The sequence below is a fragment of the Patagioenas fasciata genome, chromosome Z (genome assembly GCF_037038585.1).
Source record: "Patagioenas fasciata isolate bPatFas1 chromosome Z, bPatFas1.hap1, whole genome shotgun sequence".
NCBI lineage: Eukaryota > Metazoa > Chordata > Aves > Columbiformes > Columbidae > Patagioenas > Patagioenas fasciata.
In genome coordinates, this window is record NC_092560.1 from 62,994,771 (window position 1) to 63,021,669 (window position 26,899).

The 26,899-nt window shown below is 41.5% G+C and overlaps 1 protein-coding gene across 9 annotated transcripts; it reads left to right on the top strand.

The window, feature by feature from the left end:
• The first annotated feature begins 558 nt into the window (after positions 1-558).
• Positions 559-26,011, top strand: DAB2 (DAB adaptor protein 2). Of its 9 annotated transcripts, XM_071801817.1 has the most exons (16): positions 6,896-7,129; positions 7,554-7,626; positions 12,461-12,589; positions 13,655-13,794; positions 14,535-14,633; positions 14,946-15,077; positions 17,070-17,153; positions 17,398-17,421; positions 17,694-17,741; positions 17,921-17,983; positions 19,556-20,191; positions 21,041-21,194; positions 21,812-22,339; positions 22,860-22,951; positions 23,757-23,824; positions 24,536-26,011. In XM_071801817.1, exons 3-15 carry the CDS (start codon positions 12,496-12,498, stop codon positions 23,817-23,819), a joined length of 2,157 nt encoding a protein of 718 aa, XP_071657918.1. In that variant the 5' UTR covers positions 6,896-7,129; positions 7,554-7,626; positions 12,461-12,495; the 3' UTR covers positions 23,820-23,824; positions 24,536-26,011. The 9 variants fall into 9 exon arrangements, with proteins under 9 accessions (XP_065717385.1, XP_065717386.1, XP_065717384.1 ...); XM_065861313.2 differs by lacking the exons at positions 6,896-7,129; positions 7,554-7,626 and adding an exon at positions 559-753 and having other exon boundaries at positions 24,539-26,011; XM_065861314.2 differs by lacking the exons at positions 6,896-7,129; positions 7,554-7,626 and adding an exon at positions 559-753 and having other exon boundaries at positions 24,655-26,011.
• Positions 26,012-26,899: the final 888 nt, after the last annotated feature.

Here is a 26,899-nt window from a genome sequence, read left to right on the forward strand (position 1 = left end):
TGGAAAACAGCTGTACTGCACCAGGAAACAAAACATGATAGATGTCTGAATAAAGATGAGTGGGAAGGATAAAGGTCAGGTCTGGATGTGACCCAGAAACTTGATTGCACTGACCCAATATTTTGGTTCAGCTAGCCACAGATTTGGAACCAGGGGTGGGGTAGGGGATGTTGGTTTGAGGGTTTTTTTGTGAAGAAAAAAAAAATTGCTTTGGACTTGAATTTTTTAACACCATCGCTGCACTCACGGTTATGCAGACATATGAGGAGACCTATATTTTAGAAAAGCATTTCAGGCCTTTTACTGTGTAACAAGCACAAATACCTGTGCCTCGCAGACTTGTGGGCGCCACACCACAAGTTTCCGTGTCCCCACAGAGTCCCCCTGTCTCCCATCCCACTCCTCTCCAGGCGTGTGCTTCGGGGTGCTCGGACCCCCTCCTGGCAGGAGTCTGCCCGGGTCTCAGCTCCCTCACCCCCGCAGCAGGGGCCGGAGCGGCGGCTCGCAAGGGGTTAACCTTGTGAGCACCGACACGTTGAGGGGGAGTAGCCAAGACCAAGCAGCAAAAACATCATAGCACATTCCTGGGTAGTCCTCAGCTGCCAGCATCTGATTAAAACCATATCTCTCGCTGTGAGTGGCTAACTAATCTGAAGGCGAGAGTACAACTGCATATTAAACCGGGCCCCCGGTCCCAGCCAGGCTACCGACTGCAGTCACCGGATCATGCACAGAGCGGCACGGATCTAGCCTGTAAGTAGCTTTGCGAGCGGGGCTCGGCTCTTGCAAAGCCTACGGTGGGGGGAGAAGGGGCTGTCACCGGGTGGAAGGCAAAGGGGAGCGGCGGGGGTGGGGGAACTTTTCTCCCGAGAACGTGACAGTGGGTGCCTGTGGTGGAGGCTGACAAAGATGGGCCGCCGGGGGGTGGAGGTGCTCCAGCCGCGGCTGGGCCGGGGCTCAGCCTGACTCGGCTGCTCGCATCTCTCGCGGGCAAAAGCCGCCGGCGGGGCCGCGGCGCTGGCCGGGAGCGGCCCCGGCCCCATAGGGAGGTCTCGGCTGCGCCGCGGAGGCGTGGGGGCAGGTCGGGGCTGCCCGAGCCGGGCTGCGGGGAGCGTGTCCCGGCTGAGGCGGGGTGGAAGCCGCCTGCTCCGGGCTCTGGCAGGGCCGGCACCCTGGGGAAGCTTGGACGCAAAGTAAATGCACATTTTCCTTTTTGTGTGTGGGGATGAGGACATTAAGGAAGGGAAAAAAAGTGCATAAACACTAAATTTCACTTAAGTGACTGATAGGAAAGAGTATCTCTAGTAGTAGCAGAGAGGAGGAAAGAGTTAGGATGCTGTGAAGCATGGGTGGGTTTTTGTGTTGTTTTTGAATGGAACATCCTTGCTAGTCATCCCCTTGCCTGCTGGCGAATCTCAGGTACTTGTGTCCATCATAAATGGGTATAGTCAAAGATGTCCAGAATTAGCTGGAATGAATTTTCTACCTTGTCAGAGAAACTGACTTCTCAGCTGGTGAGACTTAAAAGTCTAATGATCATCATATGATGACACTTACGTTGGGGCAGTGCCTGTGCTCTGAGCAGTAAGGTAAATGCAGCTGGACTTCTCTGTAGCAGAGCTACCCCTCAGATAAGCTGAGGCTGGTTACTTGAGCACTTTACTAGGGAAGCATGCAAATCCACCAGTAAGGTAGGATTAACTTGATTCTTGACTGTTTTTAAGGGGGTTGGAGGTGTGAGGATCTGTTTTAATCTTCTGTTGATGGGGACAATATGCCTTAAAATGCTATATTTTTGCCTCAGATATTTTCTGTAACTTCCATAAACAAGACCGTGCAAAATGGGCCAAATCTGAGAGTGTGTATGTTTAGATTGGCTTTTTGTATGCTAAGGAATAGGTATGAGTATGCTTAGGGATGGGAACTCCTGTGTAGACAGGCAGAATAGAGATGCAGATTCAATTAAGGAAAGGTAATTACGAAGCATCTATTCTTGCTGGCTATGAAGACCTACCAGGCACTAATAAACTGAAAATATGTTCTTGTGTCTGACCTGTTAGGCAGTTATAATGCAAGCAGCTCTTCAGATCAGCTTCTTTTAGGACCTTCCAGGAGGTCAGTGAGGCTGTAAGTAGCTAACTGGAGAGGAAAATTGGGATCCAAAGAAAATCTTTTCTTTGGATTCCCTGAGAAGGGGATTTTTTGAGGGAGTTATCTGAAATCTCTGTCTAAAAAAAGATGATTGCAGTTGCATCCAACACAATGGTTCTTTAGTCATAATCAGGTTTCTGAAATTTTCTGAATGGTCTGAGGATGTGGTAAAGTCTAAAGCAGAAACTTCTATTAATAGTAACTCTCAAGAATTTGCATTTGGAGGAGGAGAATCAAGTGTTAGAAATAATAAGGAGGATGTGAGTGCTAAATGAATTTCAGGTGAACCATCAGAACAGGCACTTAATTAGCATATCTCATGATCTGAAGTATAGGAAGGCTCAGGGTAAAGTGGAGTGTATGCCAGGTTCTCCAAGTCTTAAATGAAGAGGTGATTTCTGCTGAGGGCAATCTAACAGGGTCTTGTGTACTTGTCACTGTAGACAGGAGACTGGGGGAATGATGAGCACTATTCTGATAGTCCTGTGACTTAGGATACTTCTCAGCTCTTGTGCTCTTACTTCAAACAAAGCTATTGGCTGAGCACCGAGGTTGTTCTCATCACTATCAGTTGGAAGGATGGGCCAAATGCCAAAAATCTGGTAACAGTTTCCTTTTGTCCAGGTAGAGATGGTTATCCAGTCTAACATGTGCCTTCTACATTTCCAAGTACCTCTGTAGATCTGCAGTACACCACCCACCTTCTCATTGAGACATCAAAGTGCCTGCCTAACCCTATTATCAGGTTCGATAGACCAGTAGCTGCTATGGATATACTTCTTGCTTTAAGCCTTTAAGTCACAAGCAGATACAGAGACAGTCTAAACAGGTGAGTATAATGTATACAAAGAGTGGCAAAAGGAGGTCTTGGATATTGGGCTCTGTGCAAAAGCAAATATGTGCACTTAGTGTCAAGGAATGGGGAATCAAAGACTGTTGTCTGGACAGGATATTTACCCTAAAAACTGTAGCTTGAGATACAAAGCAAATCAATGTGCTGTAGTCACTGGATATTGTTGCTGAACCTACAGATTTTTGTCTTATGTTGATGCTTTTCTCTACTGGTGAACTTTCTACTTCTAGGACTTTTCTGTGACCTGCTGAGTTAACCCAGTGTTTTGGCAATGCTTGTGAATTTTATTCAGCAAGGCTAGCAATATGTGAGCACTACAGGAGTATGAATTTGCTTGGACAATGAAGCAAAAAATTCCACATCCAGAGAAAGCCAACTTGTTCTGGAAACAGTAATGATAATGCAAATCCTGCTTGCTGGCTAGATTCTATCAAAATAAATTATGAAGATATAGTATGAAGGCAACTTGTAATCTGCAAGGATTTGGGAAAAACAAACAAAGAAAACACCAAAACAACAACAACAACAAAAAAACCACTAGATCTTGCATGTAGACTAAGGGATTATTAGTAGAATCAAGTCTCTGCCTCCTGGGGAGTGGGAATGCTAAGAGGTCTTAATGAGCTTGTGCTAGAAGGATCAAATAGAATCAGGTGTCTAAGTACCACAACTGACAAAACAAACTGACTTTAGATACCTGATTTTGAGGCTGTATCTGGGTTCAAGGGTCTCAGTGTTATAAAGAAGCTGGCTGAAGCATAGTGGCAGGTCTAGTCAATAAACAAGAGGTACCAGTTTCAACAGGATTAGCTTGTTGATACAAGCTGGGCAGCTGAGTGCTGAACAAAGCATCTTCTTCAATCTAATTCTGGTCAGCCCTGGTTGACGTGGGCAGAGACCATTTCAGTTTCCCCTCTTCTGAAAGCATGTGCTTTGCCTGTGCTATGGAGTGCTTTAGTATGAGGTGTCTCAGCCTTGCAGACATTTATTCCCAACTATCTGTGTGTTGTTTGGACCTTTTTAAAGCTTAATAACTGGTATATACCTTAAATCTCAAAGCTCAGATGCTACAGGGCCAGTTAAGGACAGACTATATTGGCCTTGGAGCTGAATTTCCTGCTGCTCTGTCAGTTAAAGTTGCATCCTTAAGCAATAAGATTAGGGGTGAAATACTTGATGAGGATTATCTTTTGAGCAGAACAAGCAGGTCTGAGAGACAGGATAATAGACTTTTGCCTTAACAGTAAGGAGGCTTCATGACAATGTCAACTAGGAACTAGCTCCTCCAGCAAAGTGTACTCAACTCTTAATGCTGATGTATCACACAACAGCAAGTCTCCTCCTAGGAGAACTCTCATACACCTGCCCTATAGCTAAAACACCTATGGATGTGACTTTCTTCCCAGGAAGGAACAAGACAAGTTGGGAACATGAAGGATATAGTGTTAATATTGCAACCCGTGTTTTGTACCTTAGAGACATCTTCTGGGCTCTCTCTGAACAGGGTTGTTTGTTCTTAAAGGGTGGGCATAAAGGCCACTATATGAGTAAGAACTAGTTTTCTAGTAGCTTGAATAGCAGATCTATCTGCAAACAGCTGCTAGCCTGGCTGATGGAAAGTAAACTCTAGAGCAGGGTGGAAGGCTGACACTTGTCCTTGCATGTTTCTGATGGATGAGGGCATCCCCATAGTATGATATCAGAGATGATAGATAGAGATAGAAAATAAGAGAGACCCTGGTCAAGGTTACTTTAGAATCTGTAATTAGTGGCAACAACAGGAACTTCATCTAAGGTACATAACAAATGTGTGACTACGGTTACCAATAGGGAAACTTATCACAGAACAGTCATTTGTGAAACATGACTAGCTGTTTAGTAGGACAGCTACTGAAGGAACTGCAGTGGAACTTTGAAAATCCTGATAATCGTTTTTACCTCAGGCATAGATCTTTCTGTACCACCTCTTTTTGTGTCTTGTTTAGTTACTCATTGCCTTTCTTGCTGTGCATATAAGGGAGAGTTGAGGCCCTTGGTAATAACTAATCTTGAAGGCAAGAGTAGCCCTTGTGTTAAGCAGTACGCTTCGTAATGCCTAACTGAGGATTGTAACTGCTGTAGAAGAGCGTGCCCTCAAGGTGCAAACAGAATTGTCATCAGTCTTCTAATAACACACCATGAATGCAACTTGCACCTGCTACAAGAGACAGTATGGATTGACTCTTGTGAAAATGACTGCTACAATAGGTTATGTAAAGAGAGGCACAGTAGCTGGGGCTTAGGTGGAGGGTTCTTCAAATACTGCTGAAATGAATACTTAAGTAGAGAACACTTACAGTTCGGTATAGGCTATGCAGAACATATGCAATCTCTCTTAGTACAGCTTGCACACACCCAGACTGTGAAGAGGGATAACTCTGCCAGCACTGGACAGTTAACAGCATGCAGCTGAAACAACCTATGATAACAACTTCAATATGTGTCAAGTTCCTGCTCTGAGAAGGGGGTAAGAAGTATGGTTATTGGCAACAGCCTTTTGCTATACTAACTAGTAAGATCACAAAGTCCTTCTAGTCAGAAGGGAGTTAGGAGTACAGTTGGAAATTATGTGTCTGAGCTGTTGTCTACTGCAAACTGGCTTGCATCTGAGTAAACACTAGATGCCTTGATTAACAACTGTTTTGCTTCCAGGTTGTTTGGTATGTCCAGTGCGTCTCAACAAGTAGTACTGACAGAAGACTGAATGGTATGAACTGCAGGCACATGACCTGAGATTCCTCATCCTGTGAGTAGGCAGGTGATGGTTTCCTGAGCAATAGCTAGAACAGACAACTGGCCCCTGGCTCAGGAGCCTCTGGTTTATGAGGCTTCAGCACTGCAAACTGGAGAGAGTAGTATAGAGAAATGGCTTCTTAGCATGCTGCAAAGCATACTATTTTTGTTGGAAGACAGACATGAAGAAACTTCTTGTGGATAACCTGAGCATATCATCTAACAATAAGCCTGTGTTACCAGCAGCTCTCTATCAAGAAAAAACATAGTATCTATCAGTCTCTACCTAAAAGAAGATTCTGGAATTCAGATGCTGGTATTGCTAGTACTAAGAGTGGTGGAGTTTCTTAACCTAAGAAATTAACTAATAGGTTGGAATCCCAAATACTGAACAGAGGTCAGAAAGGTTACTATCAAGACTTCTTGCAAGATACTGCATTATTCCTGAAACAATAATTTGAGATGGACTAGTCAGGTGTTTGGACACTGAAGTTCCTGGCTGAAGAATAGCTCTATCAAACAGACTATGACAGAGCTAGTTCCCTTCAGCTTGAGATAAAGTCTTCAGGGAGCCAGATAGCACTAGCCCATGAAAAGCATTTGAATTTTGCCCTTTAAAGTAAGCAGAGGGCAGTAGTTGCTAGTTTATGTCGTTCCAAGTTGTTAGTCAGGTACAGATTGTTTAAACTGGTCATGAGTTTTCCTAAGCCCTCTGTTCTAATATTCCTGCAACAGCTGTATTTATTCTCATGACAAGTGGATGAAAAATCCAAAATAGAACTACTTTGGTTGCTAAGTTGAGAAGTAACTGATTACTTCCTCAGAAATCATGTGCTCAAAACCATGGCAAAAAGTACTGGTCCAGTTGCACCACTTGAACTGACTGAGTTGCTCAGTTCCAGCTGCTAACTTAGTGATCACTTGGCAGTGATTCAAGTGTGCAGAAAATGCTTTTGGGAACTTAGTTTTAAATTCTATGTTCTTACTATAAATCAAAGAACTTGGAGGAGACTGATGCACTGTTACAATGAGAACGAACAGTTCTGTTCAACTGATAAACTAGCAGTTTGCAAATTGAAAAGGTAAGACATCTGGGTAGATTATAGACATGATCCTGTACTAGCAATGATACATGCCAACATCTGTAGCTGGCATGACTAATTAGAGTGCTAAGATCTTTATCTACTTTGCAGTTGCTACTGAGGGAAGGGAGCAGCATAAAGGAGGTACTCCCTGAAGTGTCCATTACCACACTTCTATCCCACTGAACAGATTAATGTCATCCTTTCCTGTTTTTCATTACTGGTTGTGTGTGATCAAGACAGCTGGACTCTGTGCTGTATCCTGCAATATGTAAGTAAAGCTGTAGCTTATTCCAAAGGGTGTTCCGGTTGGTGGAGCCCTTAGCATAGGGCTGCCTTAATTCCTCAGCAAAATATTGAACCATCTCTTAGGTGAGAGGACAGAACATCAAACAGGACTTAAAGCTAATTGTGTGAAAGAAGTTCCCCAAAGTAAAATCCTGTTAATCTGAAAATATCCTGGCCAACAGGCCAAGTGCCTAGGTTAACTAAGGCCATGATACCAAGCAAATGATCTCTTAACCACGAATCATGTTGCTAACTACCTGTGGCCCAAACAGGACAGTTATACAGGCTTTTCATCCTTTTCAGTTCTCTCTTACAAGACCAACCACAAGGACTTGGGTTAGATTTAGTGGTATAAGAGCCCCTATTCAGTCATCTTCCTGGCAAGTTATGCTGCACTTGTATTCCAGACATGGCATAAACTGAAGGAGAACAGTTCCCAAGCTGTCTGTGAACTCTCTGCCACTGCTTTCCTACAAGCAGGTACATGTTATGTTTGTGAACAATATGTATCAAGTGTAATCTACGTGCATAAGGCTGCTATCTTTCATGTATGTTAGTCACTGGCTACATTAGTTCCTAACAGACTAATTCAATTGTTTTAATAGAGGAAAAAAACTAAATGGCAGTGCTTGCATCAGAACAAGCAGCTGCAATTTTCCATCTAAATCATAATAATCTTCTCATGTTACAGAAGGTTTGTTCAACTTGAACTCTTAGACATTGTCACACGCTAGAGCAATGGGTGTTCTAGTAATGAAATAAAACACTTAAGATGATATTTTATTTGATTCCTAATCATGAAAGACCCTGTATGGAAGGCAAAAGTCTCAATAGCACATTCATGTTTCTGATTCATTGATACATGCCTAGTGCTTCTCAAGGCTACTTGGGGCACTACCATTGCAGCAGGAACAAGGCAGAAAATCTAATAGTTATGCACATAAGGATTTGTTAGATGCAAAGGCAAATCAATCATACAGCAGCTCACACAACTGCACTATTCTACTTCAAATGTGTGTAGAATGCTGCTAGGCAGGATAGTCCATTATTAGTGAATGTGTCTAGCTCTACAGCTTTGACTCTTACCAGTGATTTTTATGTATTGCTGGTTAGCCTTTAGTCTACTTCCTTGGACTGCGAAACTGAAGTCTTAAATTCCCTCAAGTAGACAGCTTGTTTACCAGCCTTCCGAAAACAGCTCTTCTGTGAAGAACTTGATGACTCAAGATATTTCTAAGAATACTTTGCGCAGGTCCTGATACAACCTTCTAACCAGAAGAACCTGACTTACCCTTCCATAAGTGGGGGATGGAACAACCTGCTTTGGAAGCATGTTCAGCACTTGCACTATTGCTGTGCTTCCGGTCACTATTTTGTCCTAACAGGCTATATTGCCCTTGGCAGTAAAAGCTTCTCTTGTCCTCTCCTGGCCTCCCAGATTCTAATTTGAGGTTAATATTTACATGCAATAACTCTTTAAGCTGAATCATGTACTTGCAGTATCAAGGGACAAAGAAGGAGCACAGGCTGTGAAAAAGATGAAGTATTAGACTGCTGAGTAGCTATTCAGCTTACCTGCCTTGTCTCTGACTTTCAGTGTCCTTAGCTGCTTCTCAGACAAACCTTAATCAACACTATGGCAATTTTCTTTGTCTGAGGGGAAAAAGCCTATTGTCCAGTCTTTACATCCTATGACATGCTACAGCCATAATGGAGATTCTCAATTCTTGTCCAGTCTTTAAATCCCATGACAGGCTACAGCCATAATGAAGATTCTCAATCCCCTGTGCACAGGACAAAAATATAATAATTAAAGGTAGCTGCCATGTTGCCACCCCTTGTTCAAATAAGATATAACTGTGAAAACATCTTTTAAGGGAAACTAAATGTTGTTCAACAAAATTATGTGCTTCAAGTCTTGCTAAGAAACAGGTCCTTCAAGGATGGCTTATCACTACCAGCAGCTCTTCTCATAGAGAGTTCAGAGGATACACCAAGAGCACAGTATGCCTGAAGTCCCAAGGTAGATGTGTGGAAATGAGGCACAATGTTGAAAGGAGAGTTGCCTGACTTGAAACAGTAGGTAACAGCTCATACTTAAAAGCCTATGTGGTGAGGACCTTAAATGGCTGTTTGCTAAGGAGTGATAAATGCTTGCTCTTCAGAGAGTCGCTGTAGGAAAGAAGGAAGATACTGTCAGTGGTCTCTTAACATGCCCTTTCTGGAGTAAATTGAAAAGTAGGTGAGCAAAATGTGGTGTGTATCTACTGATATAGGCAAGAGATTGGGGAAATTTTTCCCAGGGTAGCAACATCCATAAATCTGCAGTCTAAGGCTTTTGAAATACTACATTTAGCATAGTAGTTAAAATAGGCCATACAATTGTTTGGTGAATAATTAAGCTGTGGTGATAGCAATGATCTTTACCTACATGGAGAAGATTCAAAAGGAATCACTTAGCAATCTGCTGACAACGTTGCTGTAGGTATGATTTGTTCTTCACTATACCAGTATAACTGAAGGCATGACTGTCCTTGAATGCATTCCCTTGATGCACATGCATCTCTAACCCTGCTGTACTGCTGGCTGACTCTTTCCATATGAACTCAGAATTCAAGTGCAACAGAATAGTTTTAGTCTTCTGTTGCCTTACTTCTGCAGTCTGAGTAAGGAAATACTAAGGGACTGAGCAATGTAAAAGGAAGCCTCCAAGCAAAAGCAAGAACTACAAACAGAACACTTTTAACTTCATTTTAGTTACCTGTATGTAGAGCACACCAGTGCTTGCCATCAAGATAAAGCAAGCCTGACTGTGCACAGTTTTGACTTGGATCTAAAGCATAGAATTTACTTGAGACTGGCTTCCATAGGGTGGAAACAGATGGCAATAATGGAGGGATGACTAGAGTTTAAAGCTGTCAGCTGCCCATATGGATTTCTACCATTTTGTGAGTTGCCAAAGTGAGGTCCTCTTTGTGCAATTTTCTTGTTATTGCCTCTTAACTTTACTTCAGGGTGAGATATTTAGTGTGGTTGTCTATCACCAGAGCTGGGTGTAGCTCTGCCAAGTAAATTGGGAGAGGCAGGATCACTGACAGGCAGGACTCAGCTGCTTCAGGTTGCTGTTTCTTTTTTCCAGTATGGAGCTGGGCAGTGTCCTAGAGCTATGACTCAGCTCCTGGATAACATTTCTTAGCTCTGTTCTTCTCCAGGCCTTTTTGTTCTGTTCTCTAACAGCAACCTTTCAGATAGGGGTGGGTGGTTAACTGATGATTCAACCTTAACTCCATCTTTCTTTCCCCTCTGTTTCTGAAGGGCTTGATAAACCTAGGGAGAGGTTCATTATGCTGAAGTCTAAAGGCTATCTCCACCCAAAACTATACCATCAGGCAAGCTAGTCTAGTTTGAAAGAATTTGGTTGGCTTCATTTTACTGGTTTCTTGTATGATTTTTTTTTTTTTTTTTCAATGGGCGCACTTTGTTTTAGCACTGGTGCAAGTATCCTGCAAAATCCCTGTTGGCTGTAACAGTTTCCCCCTTGATCCTTTGTCAGAATGAGCACAAAAGCCACTCTTCCACTGATAACATTTCCTAAATAACAATGGCTTGCTATATCAACTCTTCCTCTAACATTTACTTCTCCTCAGAACCACTTGAAATTTTCACAGCAACAACTTTGTTCCCTCCATCAAATGTTCCCTAGCTGTGACCTGATAAGTTGTTTATGAAGAAGAACAGATATAGTGCCGGAGATCTTTCCTATATGAGCACTTTATCTCAGATTTACTTGAGCAATGCTAAATGTAATTAACAAATCATCTGGTATTCAACTAAATTTTTGTATTAACAGCTAGTTCCCTAGAGGCCTTGCTCCTGGCTAAATGGAAACATGGGCCCTCAGGGTGAAATTCTTTCAGATGTAGGAATTTATGTTCTTCCTAGGTTAAGAATCAGTTAGGCAGTGGCATCCATTCCCCTGTTAGTAGCAAGCTGGATGAGTCAGTCTGTAACTATTGACATAGTAATGAATTTACGGAAGAGGGGAAGGCAGGAGTGAGAACAAAACCCTGAAGATAACTTCCAAGTAATAGATAAAGCACTAACAGTATCTAAGGCAATTGAGGAGTAGACTATTGAGAATCATAAGCTTCTAATGCTAGAGGATATGCAATGCTTCAGCTCTTGTATCTGGGTATATACCATGTCTCAAATGGTGTGTTGGATAAAAGGGATGGCTTGGTCTGTGGCTGTTCACCTGGACAAAGGGGAAATTACTAGTAGATTGTAGCACAGCTATTTAATTATCTAAACAATCTCTTGTCTTCACTTGTCACTGTAAAATTCAAGGGACTAACTGAAGCCACTGCAATGCCCTAGATAGGAGATTCATAGAACAGTTTCTGCAGCAGATGTGACTGTCTAGTTCTTTCTGGCTTGGTATTGGTCATATTCAGATCTCCATAAAGACAACAGGAATCGCTCTGTGTGGCAAGTGTGAATCAATGCTTCATCTATGTAGGAACAAAATATGGTGACTGCAGATTAGGTTTTTTTAACATATTTTGCACCTCAGAGGCAAAAGAGTCTCATGGCATAGAGTTAGGAGTTAAGTTGCCCTAGTCCATAGTTTCTGTTAGCCTGCAGTTTTTTTGAGAAATATAAGCTTACTTGGTTATTACTTGTGAGGTTTGGGCTTTGTTTGTGTTTTGGGCTTTATATATAATGTGTTGTATGTGTGTGTTTGTTTGTTTTTCCTGTAACAGCCTGTCTGCAGCTTAAGGAATTTGTTTGCTTTTACCTGCTGGGTGGTATAACCTCAGACTTCCACTAACTGTAGAAACATGAATAAGATCTTGTGGCTTCTTTTGGGTGATCTAGTGTCATCTTCATGGGTATTAGGAACAGATCCTAGTTTGCTAGGATCCTACTACAGAGATAGAGCTGGCAGTGCTGAAGGAGAATAGAGCAAAATATTTGAGGTTCTATAAATAGCTTTAAAGGGTAAAAAGCTAAATGTTGATAGAGTAAAACAGGGTGATGCAAGTACAGTCTGTCCATGTAGATCAGCATGATCTACTGATTAGGTATTACTGAGCTGAGGGTTCATCACTTTGTAGCCATAACTTTGTACTCTCTGTAGCCTGAGATGAACAGACAGTGAGTCAGATGTCCCATATGATAACTACTAAACTTTGAGGCAATAGTGGGCTTCAGTGTTCAGCAGAACAAAAATGGACTAACAGATCTAATAAGAATATTTCTTCTTCAAGGTAAAATATTATGTCTGCCTACTGATTATTATTTTGATTTTTAGAAACTACAGCAAGCATAGCTGACCACCATCTCATCATGTCTACTGAAGCTGAAACTACTACCATCAACAGCCAACCAGAGCAACAGGCTCCACCAAAAGCACAGCCTTCAAAGAAGGAAAAAAAGAAAGGTAAGAAATGCTTGCTTCTTGAACAACTCCTCTAAACAGTATACTTAATATTTTGCACTTGACTAAAGCTAAAATTGCTTTCACAGCATAGCTGAAATAACTCTGAGGTTTCAAGCTGACTGTAAGAGTGAGTAAATAGGCTGGTAAAACAAATCCAAGCAGAAGTTAGGCTTTTAGCTTGAAAGGGCTTTTTTAGCTTTAAGTTCTAAAGCTCTCAGTTACGCTTGTCTTTTTGCTGAACCCAACAAGTCCCCAAAAGCTCACAGAAATGAAAGCTTCCTAAGGAGATGACCAGACCCAGGATGATCCACGCACTTCCTCTTCTCCCTCCAGAGGGGGAGTGACAAGCTGGACACAGATACAGATTCTTTTCCAGAGAGGCCACAAAGCTCATTTTGTAAGAATTATTGTGTATCAGATGATAGATTTTTTATTTTACACATAGATTAGGTCATGTAATGTAATTACCTCATGCAGAAATACACACTTGGAATATGTTGAGCATGCAGAGAAGAAAACTAAGTTCTGAGAAGTAGTGAGAATAGCAGAAACAGCAAATATAGCTAATATCTCAAGTGATTATAAGGATGGGGTTACCAGGACTGGCCATAGAAATGATGCTGCTGGTAGAAAGTTCTGGCAAAAGGAGATTCTTGCACACCAAGCAGAGATCTGAGTACACCAGAACTAGAGGCTGACATCAGGATGCTCAGTAAGCATTTCAATATGGCCGTGGAAAGTACTGTTTCTGCTTGATGTTTTTCCGTAGCATTTCTATCTGCTTGGCTGTTGCCTATACACATTTCAGTTTGTGTGACAAATAATTGTTCTGAAGTTCCCAAATATTAGGCACTGGGCCCCACTTTTTGAAATGAAGCTAGATTCTGCAAGAGCAGTGTAACCTTAAAGGAGTAACTGTCTTGCAGTGCACACAGTACTGGAAGGAGCAGGAGTTGTTAGCTGTACTCAAGGGACATTTTTAGTATATACTTATATTTTTTAAAAGATCTCATAGCCACAATATAGATATTTCTCTTACAAGAAAAAAAACTTCTCTGTTTCCAGGGCCAGAAAAGACAGATGAATCTCTCTTGGCCAGATTCAAAGGTGATGGTGTAAGATACAAAGCTAAGCTGATTGGCATCGATGATGTCCCAGAGGCAAGAGGAGACAAAATGAGTCAAGATTCAATGATGAAGCTGAAGGTAAGGTCTTGAGCTGACATGTAAGGAACAACTTCTGGATAGCCCTCAGTAAGCAGATCAAATGATCATTTTGGCACAATTTCAAATACGGCTTACTGGTAGTATAGTAATAATAGCACCATCCTACATGGGTGTTGCGTCTAAAGTTACAACCCCTTCTTTGAAGTACGCTGTTTCTCTAATAGCTTGGGAACAGTCCTTTGGGTCTCTTGTAGGCATCCAGTATGGATGCTCATAGTATCAATTTGATCACAAATAAGTGAGCTTGGTTTTGGATGGGAAGGACAGAACTCTGCATAATGTAACACTGCGCTCAGAGAACACATTTGCATCCTGTGACAATAGTAACACCAAGAGAACTAGATAAGCCAAAGAATAAATGAGACCCGATATCAAGAAAGATGATTTCTTCTAGAGTGCAGAATGTTCACATAGCTTCAATCAGGCCAGGAAAGCTCATAAAGATCCTGCTACTACAGCAGTTTTGTGAACTCAGGAAAGAAGTTTTAAAGCCAGAAAATATTTACAGAGGAAAAGCAATCTAGTTCAGAGGTACCACTTCAAACCTAGTCAGGCTTATGTTGCAAGAGGAATGCTGCTCTAACTGTATATATACACAGGAATAACTAGATGAGTACTGGTAGAGTCACAGCCGTGGGCTCATGAGGAATGTAAGTAAAAAAGTTAAAGTACAATCTAACAGCTGTCTCATCAATACTTTTGATATACATCTTATTCAGGGAATGGCAGTGGCAGCCCGTGCCCAGGGTCAACACAAACAGAAGATCTGGGTGAACATCTCCCTCTCTGGTATCAAGATAATAGATGAGAAAACTGGGGTAAGATATGACTTATTCTCAATATGATTCTCAAAGCAAGTCAGGCACTTGAAAGTTAGACCAATCTGAACTAGATACCTTAACTGCATTGTGTCTCCTTTCCACATACAAAAATTGCCTTGTGAAATGGATTGTACTACTGAAGCCCCTGCAAGAAATACAGATATATCTTATTGCAGTAAGTCAAAGGCTGATAAGTCTGAGTCTTGAACTTAAGCTAATTTCACAGTTTCAAATACTGTAATTACAGAGAATAGCAGCTATTATGTCTCCAGCAATTTAAACCTGTAGTTATTTTTTTCCTAACTCTAGGTCATAGAGCATGAGCATCCAGTAAACAAAATCTCCTTTATTGCTCGGGATGTAACAGACAATCGTGCATTTGGCTATATTTGTGGAGGAGAAGGCCAGCATCAATTTTTTGCCATAAAAACAGCACAACAGGTATGGAACAGACACCTTTTTCCACTTGTTATGAGTAATGCTATTGTGTAAACACTTAACATGTGATAAGGGTGTGGTGTTATGTTGGTAGCTCTGAGGTATAAGGGAATACCAGCACAGATGGACAGGCTCTTCTCCTAGAGGAGGGCAGTAGAAGTTGACTGCATCACAAATGACTATCTTGTTCACCTTCTCTGTAGTCAAAATAAAAACATTTGAGTAGCATTGCTTACTGTTATTAACCTTGCTTAACATGCTTCTGTACTATGGAAGTCACTACTGAGACAAATGGAAGAATTATCACAGGCTTTCCTGTACAGAGGCCTGTTACTGTCAGTGAGAATGCTAATTCTCCAATCAAGTGTCCAGGGCTTCTCTCAGAAGTAACAGGAATGATAATTAGAATTCCACTAGCTCAGTTCTCATGATGCTTTGTCTTGTGCAGCAAGACTTACTCAATTGAAATAGTGTTTCTGGGGCCAGTGAATGCTGGTTTGGTCCCCCTAGACTTACTTCTGGGAGGAATTCTAATCCTTCTGTGATGGGTTTTCCCCTTGCAGAAATCAAGTATGCCGAGTTTCTCTCTGAAGAGAATCTGTATATAAGCTGCATTGGAAACAAGCTACTTGGAATTACTGCTGAGTATTATGGAACTTCCTAAGTGTCCTGAACTTAATTTAGATATGTTTCATTTACTAGCTTGTCATTATAAATGACTTCGTAGTAGTCTCTATAATGACTTGATGAGCCAAGACTTCAAAACTAGTAACATTTTCATACACATCTGTTCCTGCCCTCCTATAGAACCTGCTGGCAACTTCATGCCCACTACAGGTCGACTCAGGGGATCCCTGTCCAAGAATGTTAGTACATGTTGGGCAGTTGAAACACCCTCTCCTAAGTCTGTTTTATTAGTTATCAGAGTCCTGTGCTATATTGGCTTTTCTGGAATTGTAGATTAAGCACAAAAGCCACCTGTGTGTGTTCTGGAGTGGAGTCTGTTATTTCAGAGCTTTTCACCATGAGGTGCCTATAAGCTTAGCCAAGCTGTAGATAGCTCTTGACTTGCTGCTAGTTGTTTTTTACACAAACTTATCTAGCTGAGAAATAAGGACTTCTGCATCTCTAGACTGCTGCAGTTGTACTGACAACTCTTGAAATGGCCTTTCCTGCAGCTGTGTTTCTAAGACCTTTGATTAGGAGAGGATGATGTTCAGATATAAACGGTGACATCTGTTCAACATGTTTTCTGATCAAGCTGAAAGTAGTGGCTAAACAGGGAGACAGACTTGTTCTATTCTAGACACTTACAAAGCTACTATGTTCCTCAAGCCGAAGTTTCAAATCGATGTGGCTGAAGAACCTGCCACCACCTCAGTAATGACTCAGAACATTCTTGTTAATGGGGTGCAGGGAATGCAATGCCTTTTTAAGTCATGCCAGATTTTCATCCTGATGCAGATACTACTTAAAGATGGTATCTGCTCTACACATTTGAGGTGATGATAACCTTACTTTATGCTTGCCTTGGTGATTAACTATTTACATCCTGTTTAAAATAAATGTAGCTATAGAAGCTTTTTCCAGGTTCAGCACTGGAGTTGGTAAAAACAGATGCAAAATGTTTTCATCTTATGAGACTATCAGAGAGCTAGGATAAACTTTGCACTTTTGAGGAAATGTGATTAGGACTTGCCATGCACTTATGAAATCTTGTGCTACAAGCTTATTAGCAAAAACTTAGACGTAGCACAAGTACAGCTGCTTTCCTTCTGGAGTTAGCAACAGTTCTAAGCTAGTTGCTCCCCATTACCCATGGATTCTGCATAAGCTCTTCTGTGTGGAGACTAGGGAGTCCTTTAAACTCTTGCTTTTCCTGTTTTCTCAACCTACTGTTGCACCATTTAGTAAAGTCTGGCTGGCTGCTTCCTGGACCTCCACTGAAACAAGCTGTGAAGTAGTACATGGCCTAAAATCTATGTTCTTTTTCAGGCTGAGCCTCTAGTTGTTGATCTGAAGGACCTCTTCCAACTAATATATAATATGAAGAAGAAGGAAGAAGATGACAAGAAAAAGGTGAGTGAAATTATAGAAAATCCATTAGTCAGCATAGAAATAAAGCTTACTTCAGCTTTGACTTGGCTTTTGGGCTCTTGTAAGATGCTCAGGTCTGTCTAAATCCAGGATCACTTGAAGCTATTGGCTGGTAGTTGTACCAGCAGTTTGAGCTCCTCCTAGATGTGGTAAGCTCTCCCGGCTGAGAGGCTCTGGATATTCTACATGATGTCTAGGTACTAAAAGCCTTTTTTTTTTTCTTTAGAGTGAAGAAGCAACTAAGGTTGAGGTAAGTCACTCCAACTTGGCCTCACTTGGTTAGGTATGCTGGTGCAACAAAACTGGCTTTGAGTTCCTCTACACTGTCAGCATTACGGAGGCAGTGTCAGATACTCGTTTACATGGAAATGAGAGTAAAAGGGGCCTATCGAACTAATACTAAGTAGGGATTTTCCTCACGCTTCCTCTTTCTATCACTTGCTCTTATGAAGCCTGCAAGTCCCTTGCTTAAGGCAAGTTTTGATATTTCAGTTATTGCTGACACTTATGTATCTATTACAGAATGGTAGTGAAGCACTACCTGCTGATCAAGCTGACAAAATAAAACTGGTAGGTTAAATTCTAGAATTTTATGCTGTTGCTGTAAAGGACTTCATAACTGTCTGTCTCTATATTGAGTGGGAAATGCAGTATTCAAAGATGTTTACAGTAGGTCTGCATAATGTTTGATTCTTAGTCTCACAAGAATTCTAACAGATACCAATTCTTTCCATATTTCTGGCTTCAAGGGAGTTGACCAGATGGACTTGTTTGGGGATATGTCAACACCTCCTGATATGAGCAGTCCTACAGTAAGTAGAATCTAGCTTAGCTATCTTGGTTCCTGCTTTGAGAGCAAACTTTGCCCTAATAATAATAATAATATGTGTTTTTACTATGTTAGTCCTGGTTTATGGTTTCACTGAGACATCTGTCTAGTGACAATGTACTAGTGTCTTAGGACTATAACAGTATCTACATCCTAACTTGAGTAGTTAATGTCATTCTTATCCAGGAGAGTTCACTTGAGATTACATGACAGATAATCCTGTATTGTTAGTCATAGAATCATACAATGGGTTTGGGTTGGAAGATACCTCAAAGATCATTTAGTTACAACCCTCCTGCTATGGACAGGAACACCTTCCACTAGACCAGGTTGCTCAAAGCCCACTTAGCCTGGTCTTGAACAGTTCCAGGGAGGAGGCAGCTGCGACTTCTCTGGGTAACTTCTTCCCGTGTCTTACCACCCTCCAGTAAATAATATCTTCCTAATATCCAATCTAAATCTACCCTTTTTTAGTTTAAAATCATTACACTTTGTCCTATCACTACACTTCCTGTGGTCCCTCCCCTTCTTTCCTGTAGGCCCTCTTTAGGTACTCTAAGGCTGCTATAAGGTCTCCTGAGAGCCTTCTCTTTATGCTAAACCACAGTTGTCCCAGCCTGGCCTCATAGGGAAGGTGCTCCAGCCCTGTGATCATTTCTGTGGCATTCCTCTAAACTCACTGTGACCCAGCTGCAAGACCTTGCACTTGTCTTTGTTGAACACTGAGATTCACATGGGCCCACCTTGCTAGTGAGATGTCTTGGGAATGTGTACTAGAAGTACCTGTTTCTGCTGCTATGAGAACTGTTAGGGAAACTATGCTAAAGGTGTTCAAAGTTGAAGCTCATTTAATGGACAAATGAATCCTTAAGTCTGTCAGAGTGGACTCTTGGCTATTCTGGATGAGTAGCCCTAGCTCAAGATGTGGCCTATCTCCACACAAGCATGCATAAACCTTGTCATAGCTCAGTATGACCCCCAAAATCCTACTGGTTTATTCTGGCACAGTAGGCCACCATCAGCCATGATACAGTTGGGGCTATCAATCCAGCAAGAGACCAAATCTGACTCTTCTACTACCTGCTTAGTGGAGAGATGGCATGTTAACATTGTTGACCAGCAAACAGATCTCTAATCTTGATCTGAGACTGCAACTTGAAGTCACACTAAGGCAGTGTGATTTTACAACTTGTCAAAACTGAGAACTAGAAATCAAATAAGGGTTCTTGACTCAAGTGAATGTTTAGGTGTAATTAGAGCTCAATGACTCTATAGTCTCTAGGCTGCATAACAAGCATCTGGTATTTAACTATGGGATCCTAAAATAGGTGCTTTTAACATTGCATGATTTGTCATGATTTGACCACAGCCAGCAGTGCTTGCCCTAATGGCTTGTAAGATTAAGATTTAGTGCAGCTTCACTGTGACATTTGGTACTTACTAGTATAATGTATTAGATACAAGGATTTCTCCTTTTGCAGCTGTTTTACTTGAGCTTGTGTGCTATGCAGCAATTCCTGCATAAAACTAACTATTTTTCTTTCCAAACAAATAGGAAGCTAAAGAGATTCTGTTAGTGGATCTAAATTCTGAAATTGAGACCAAACAGACTTTTACAAAAGAGGATCTCTTCTTGAATGGCATCACAACCTCTCTTCCACAACCAAAGCCACAGCCACCCTTCTTGCCTGAGACTTCCTTCTCTACCAATCTCAGCTTCTTTCCCACACCTAATCCAGATCCTTTCAGTGATGATCCTTTCACACAACCAGACCAATCTGCACCACCTTCATTTGATTCTCTAAAATCTGCTGATCAGAAGAAAGAAAGTCATACTACCTTGACATCAGCTGGTAATGGTGGTTCAAATGGTGATATTGACTACTTTGGCAAACAGTTTGACCAGATTTCTAACAGAACTGGCAAACAAGAAGCACTAGCAAGCCAGTGGCCACCTGAGAGTAAGTCGCCTGCAACAACCACTCCAAATGGGGTACCAGAGAGAGAACAGAATGGTTTTCTTAAAGCCACATCAAACCTGTTTGTGGAAGGTCCATCCAAAGGAGTATCTCTGCAGAATGGAGTAAAGCTGGATTCTGAAAGCAATATCCAGTTCATGTCACATGAGTCTATAACAATTAGCCCACCACCACAAAGTACCAAGCCAGGAAGAGGAAGGAGGTCTGTCAAGGTGAACAATGTTCAAGTAATTAATGGTGATATGCGTGCTTCTAGTTAAAGAATCTGGGTGAAGGAAGCTTTTCTTTCTTCATACTGTGTGACTGACTGAACAGCTTCATAACACATCTGCTTCTACCTGTCATGCTTACTCTAATCTCTCTGCAGACACAGTACATTCTAATATTCATGAATGCTTCATAGTAGCTATGGTCACTAAATTATATACTTTCTTCCTTAATGCTGCCATACTTCTGTAAAGGTCTGGTAAGTATGCTACTGTGTATATTAACACTTGATATAATGCCAGAACCTGTTATGATAGCTGTATGCTCATCAGCCTGTGGTTTCCTAACAATGAGGTACTAATACTAGCTTACAGAAACCGATGTAGTGCCTCAGTACCTGCCTACTGAGAGCAATCTCAGTGACTTGCCTGATTAAACACAGGTTGGCTCTAGGTCACCTGCATTTGTCTTGTGCTCAAATGATGCAAAGCTCTATTTCTGACCTTGCCACAACTGCAGGTGTCACTGCAGACTGAGCAGCAATGTTTAGATGGGTAGGGGGCAGGGAGAAGCTCATTGTGAGAGTAAATAATTGAGTCACTTTAAGTCTCACTTTTCTGCTGTTGCCTTGTGACTACTATATATATATACACCTACTTAATGCCATGCATGTCAGCAGGCGTGAACAATAAGGTGAAGTTGAAATTTTTGTGTTTGATCTCTAAAGGATACATCAAAGCTCCTTTCTGTGGTCTAACTGAAAAGCTTGTAGCTTTGGACTAGGGAATCTCAATCATGCTAGCATGTGTTCTGACATGCCCTCTCACAAAACTTTTTTGTTTTTTTCTTTCTAGACTTCATCAAATGACTTGTTTAGCACAAACTTCTTTGTGCCAATTGCAGAGAACCTTAGTTTGACCTCAGTGGCACAAACAGGACCTGTGCTAACTAGTTCACTGGACCTCTTCAAAACAAGTTCTACCACAGCATCTCCATTGGCTGGTCTAGGTTAGTTCACAAAATTAAGGTTTTGCTCCAGTCTAAGCTATCTGCTGCCACCAAAACATGGGGTTATATTTTTTCTTTACTTCATGTGTAATGCCATGCCCTTTAATCTATGTGCTGTCTGCTCTAAACTATTAGAACAGTAGCCTAAACTCTGCATCCTTTACTGGAACTTTTTGCTTAAACATCGACAGCAGAGTGCTACTTCAGATACACAGGGTCCAAGAGAGCCAAGCACAGCTTGGGCTAGGGTAACACTGATGCGGATTATTAATAATAATTTACACAGGGGTAATTACATGGCAACCATAGCCTAAATCTAGCACTGAACCATGTCCCTAAGAGCCTCATCTATTTGTGTTTTAAACACTTCCAGAAACAGTGACTCTACCACTTCCCTGACAGCTTGTTCTAGTGCTTCACAGCCCCTTCTGTGAAGAAATGTTTCCTAATAACCAATTTAAGCCTTCCCTGTTGCAACTCGAGGCCATTTTCTCTCATCCTATCACTTGCAAACAGCACATGAAAAATGTTTTGCTGGTATCCTCATTGGAACTTAAACACTCCTGCTTGAGGTTTTCAGGTGACTGAAGTGCTGTATAACAACAATCTCCCCCCAGGTGGCTTGCCAGTAACTTCATCATCGTGGAATACACAGACACCTGCCTTCACTCAGGCTGCATCTGTCTTTCCTGGGTCTATGATGCCTGCTCAGTCTACAGGATTTACTCAACCACTTGCCTTTGGTACCCAAGCAGTGCCAAGCTGGAGCCAGACCACATCTTTTGGCCCAACAGCCCCTCAGTCCTCTGGTCTCTGGGCACAGGGAGCACAAGTTCCATCTAGTCCATGGGCACAGCCATCCAGTGCTGTAAATCCCTTCCAGAGTAGTGTGTTCCCACCTTCAGCACTCCCTGCTCAGACACCATCTGTACTTCCCTCCTTGTCAACAACAACTAGCCCACCTCAGCCACCACTGAGAACTGCACCTCAGAAGGAACTATCCAAGAGAGAGAGTGATGCTTTTATTGCTCTTGACCCTCTTGGTGATAAAGAGATGAAGGATGTCAAGGAAATGTTCAAAGACTTCCAGCTGACAAAGCCGCCTGCAGTACCAGCAAGAAGAGGAGAGCAGCAAAGCCTTTCAGGTGCTTCTGGAGCTTTTAGTAATTATCTTAGTAGTAACGTAGGAATTCCTCAAGATAGTACAGATTACGATGACAGGAAAACTAGTAATCTGTCTACAAAAACGACTGGCAAAATATTCTTTGCTCTTCTGCTTGGATAGCTACTCAGGGATTGGGATGGCTGATCACTTGTATTTTCTCATACAATGAAAAAAATTATTTAATGGTTACTGAAACAGAGGGTTAAAGGTCTATCTCCCCTAAATATGTTACAGAATTGATCAGTGTCAGTGGCCAAACACTGACACCTAGTGCCCAGACTAAACTAGAATGAGGTAAACTGTACAATGTCAGAAGTGCCATATATTTTAAGTGTTGTGAGGAACAAGCAGGAGATAAAATTGTGAGGTCACTCAGAGTGATTTCCATGTGGGACATTTTTGTGCATCTAATTAGAAGAGTTTTGTTGTTGCTATACAGGCAGAGCTGGGTCCTTGTTGATGCTGTTATGTGAGTACAGCTGTATGTCTCTTTCCCTTAGAACCACCAAAGCCTGTTCCCCGACAAAGTGTGCTGCCAGCTGATGGCCTATTTGAAAGTCAAACTAAAACAGACCCCTTCAGTGCCTCATCTGTAAGTAGTAAAAAAGCAAAACAAACAAAACCCACCAACCTTTCTTTCTCCTTGACAACAGGATTGCCTGTGTTTGAGCGCTGGCTTTATCCTGGCTTTAGAGGCTGTGGAACAAAACTTGTTGCATGTCTGAGGCCAGTATTTAGTCTAACAGAAATTATTTGTTGCAAGAAAGCTGACAAAGTATTATTTTGTTTGGCCTGGGTCCATAACCAGTTCCGCAGGCTGCAGAAGTCCCCCTAGCAGAAGGTTCTTCAGTAGTGGGTGCTTCTGCAAAAGGCTGTCAAATAGTGTAGCTGCAGAAGTCTTCCACCTCAATTATACTTGCCTGTCTGTGGAGCAGACTGGGTGTTGTGGACTGTGCAGCTCTCTTGCTGAACAAATGGGAGGCTCCCATGTTCAGGACCCCCTGGGGAGGAAGTGGCTTAACCACATCACTCTATTTGGGACACAGCACTTGAAGCCCTTGGTGGAAACACTGGGTCAATCCCAGAATGCTGACTTAAGACATCTAGCACTTAGCCAAAACAGACCTCATCGTGACTACACTGGCTCAGCTTCAAATGAGTGTTCAGGAAGCACACGTTTTTTCTGAAAGACACTTTGCCTCAGACTGGGGTAACAGCTAACACTGCTTTAGAGCTCTTTTCTCTTGTTGAAGTGGTACAGTTAATGTGTATTTAGCAGGGTCTCTGCAGTGTTCTTTCCAGGAAGTGTTTGTAACAGGAGCTAGCTGATTCAGTCATGCAGAATAAACCTGGTGAAACCTGGAAATTCACTAACAGCCTATGATCTCTCTCCTTAGAATGAATTTCAGAAACCACCTTCTGGTCCTTTTGGTGATCCTTTTGGCAACCCATTTGCATAGATCAGGTAAGTTTTCCACTAATAAAACAGCCTACTTCATTCTCTGAAATTTATTCAGAAAAGCTTTGGTAAAGGGTGGGCTAAAAAATGCGCTAGCTTAATTCTGCTCCTCTGAGATATGGCAAACAGTCCCTAGACGAACATGTCTGCTATAGAGTACCTCTACGTAGGCTTGTACATAGCTGTGTTCTGGTTAAGCCTAGGCAACTTCACCACCTTAGAAATAAAGATTTTATTCTTCCACAGACTTAAGTCTCAGTGATATAATAGATACAGAATTCCTTTCCTTGAGGAAAATTAATGAGTAAATATGTGCTTCAAAATGCAGAAGGCCTGACAACATTCCTTCAGATATCTCTTTAGGGAAGTGCTAGCACACAGTGTCCCATACAGCTTTCTGAAGTTTAATCCCCTAAATAATTGTGGGTTTGTACTCTGGGTAAATTGAAGTAACAGCAAAAAGGGTTGTTATGAGAGCTTTTGTTACTAGAAACTAATCGAACTCTCATATAATTGACTAAAGAACATGTACTGTCAATTAGCAAACCTGTTCCTCTGCCACACCTTTAAATCTTGTCCTGAAATACTGTGTAGCTTTTAACAGAAGACAAGGCTTGCTATTTATTGCTTTAGTTTTATTTTCAATGGCTCTAAGCTAGTTTAAGCAATAAAAATATAATTTATAGCTATCCTAATGCTAAGTCCTTTTCATGACAGTAGGCATAACCAGAAAAGAACAAATGGAACAACTGGACCTCCTCTCAACATGATTTTTCTACTTGTTTCACTTTTGCTGTCTGCCACTCTTGCTGCTGTTCCATGATGTCTGTGTCCAGGTGGATTGAAACACGAACCCTCGAAGAACATGCTGTGAAGATGATAATTCAGGGCAAAGCAAATGGAGAGTTGAACTCATGCTGAAGACCCAAATTCAAGTTGGTGGATGTTACCTTTACTTTAGTTATTTGCAATATTTCACAGAAGAGCTTAGCAACATTAAGTCATGTGTCTTGTAAATGTGGTCACCACAATTTCTCATTTCTGTAGCACTTACTGTCCTAAAATATAGGAACTGAATGTACCTGGGGATAAAGTGTTGCTTTCATAAAAGGGGATAGAATTAGTAGCTGAAACTACACTTTAAACAACTAGGTCAGTTGCCTGTTATAACAGCAGCCAGTTGTAAAGTTAAGTGAAAGCTACTCTTCTAATTGGTGACTTGATATATGACTTGGTCTCTGAGCCAGAAAGCTGTAAACTATATGCTAGGGAAAAAAATATTCCAGTACTTGTCTATTTAGCTAATGGTAAAAGTAGCATTCTGCCATAAATGTTTAATAAAGGGACTAACTGTGGGGTCTGTAAACAGAACTGCTGGGGTCCTGAGTACTAGAGGTCTACACTGTAGGGTCCGATAAGCTGAAACACTTCTTGCAGAACATTGAGGTAGTCATGGACACTAACTGTTGTCTTGGTGCTAATATGGCTTTTTTCAGAGAGGGAAATCTACTAGGATTACTTTTTTACTAAGGGGGCTTGGCAGACAAATGGAACAAGCAGATGGGCTTCTTGCATGTATCTTGGTGAATATCCTTGATGTTGCTCAGTTTGAGTTGTCACATGGTGTAGTGTGGCATGTTTTCACTATGTTAGAAAGCAAAAAAAAAAATTAAAAAAAAATTCATGGCTTCACTACATGCCTAGATTCCTTGTGAACAGGTGTATCGCCTCTGTGCCATTAATGTGAGGTTGTTCTCCATCTCTTCAAAACTGTGCCTTTTCTGAAGAACCTCCTTACTAACAGATCTCTAGATCAGTTGGTTATAACTGACTGTAACAGCTACATTCCTGGCCAGTGGTGATGGCTGATGTGTCAGAGGTTTTTCTGTTAATGCCAAGTATAAACTTGAAATAGTATTGTTAAATCAAATGCCTAAGCCATTACTGAACTGAAGAGCTAAGAAAGTCAACTTGAATACAGCCTTAGTACCCAATTCAGCCGGTCATGCAGTTAGTCTTGTGTATAAACCTCTCTTGCACTTTCTGTAATGCAAAAAAGCTATGAATTTAAGTATTTGTCTCAAACTGGAAATGTAGAAACTTACGAATGTTACACTGTTACATAAAACTGTAGTATCTCAAGTAATGTTACCTAATGACATTAAAGAAAAGCAACTCTTCATACCAAACAAACATTGTTGTGACTGTTGATTCTGTCCTCCGTAAATCAATCTTGTAGTCTAGTTGGCACTAGAGTTCAGAGCCTGCTAAGGGTTGTTTCCCCCAGCTTCTTACTGTAGCTGTCTTGTCACCTTCTACCTTCTTGCATCAGGCCTGTTCAACAAATGCTGTCCCACAGTGAAAAATAAATTCTGCAGCTGACGTAGTGAACTGTTGCTAGAAGCTCATCCTGTTAGCTGCTCAGCTCAAGTTTGCTACTGTTAAAGATACTTTCATGCTCCCTTTTGCAGGACCATCAAACCTGGGTACTTGCATTGCACTGAGAAGTGTCATTAATTCAGCTTTTCTATTCTAGCTTTGTAGGATGTCTAAACTGATCTTGGGAAAACCAAATCAGAACAATTAGCTTGTGGTCAGAATAAATTTTACAGTTCCTTTTAATGCAGATGGCCAAAAAGAATAAGTCCATTAGAAAGTTACTGATTTAGACTAAATTTTAGTACTGGAGACAGACCTGTAACTGTCAGCCTGCTCTATCACTGAATAAACAGAGTGGATGCTTGCTTGATTGCTTTTAATACCACTTGATTGGTATGGTTAAGGGATTGAAAACAATTTCTTGAAAGCCTGAAATATAGGTCGTATGGTGCTTCATGGAGAATCACTGGGCTGGGGGGACACGCACAACACAGACACTTTTTTCCTTTTCTGGCTGCATGGCAGCATGTAATATAGTAGTCAAAGTTAACATTAGAACTAGAAAAAACAATTGGCTGTCTTGGTGCATAAGTGAAAGAATGTTTCCCAGCATTTGAGTTAAGCATCTAAATGACCATTTGCTGGCCAAGCTAAAATTCACAGTCCTACGACGCTGAGGTTTTGAAATAGCTGTCAAGATGA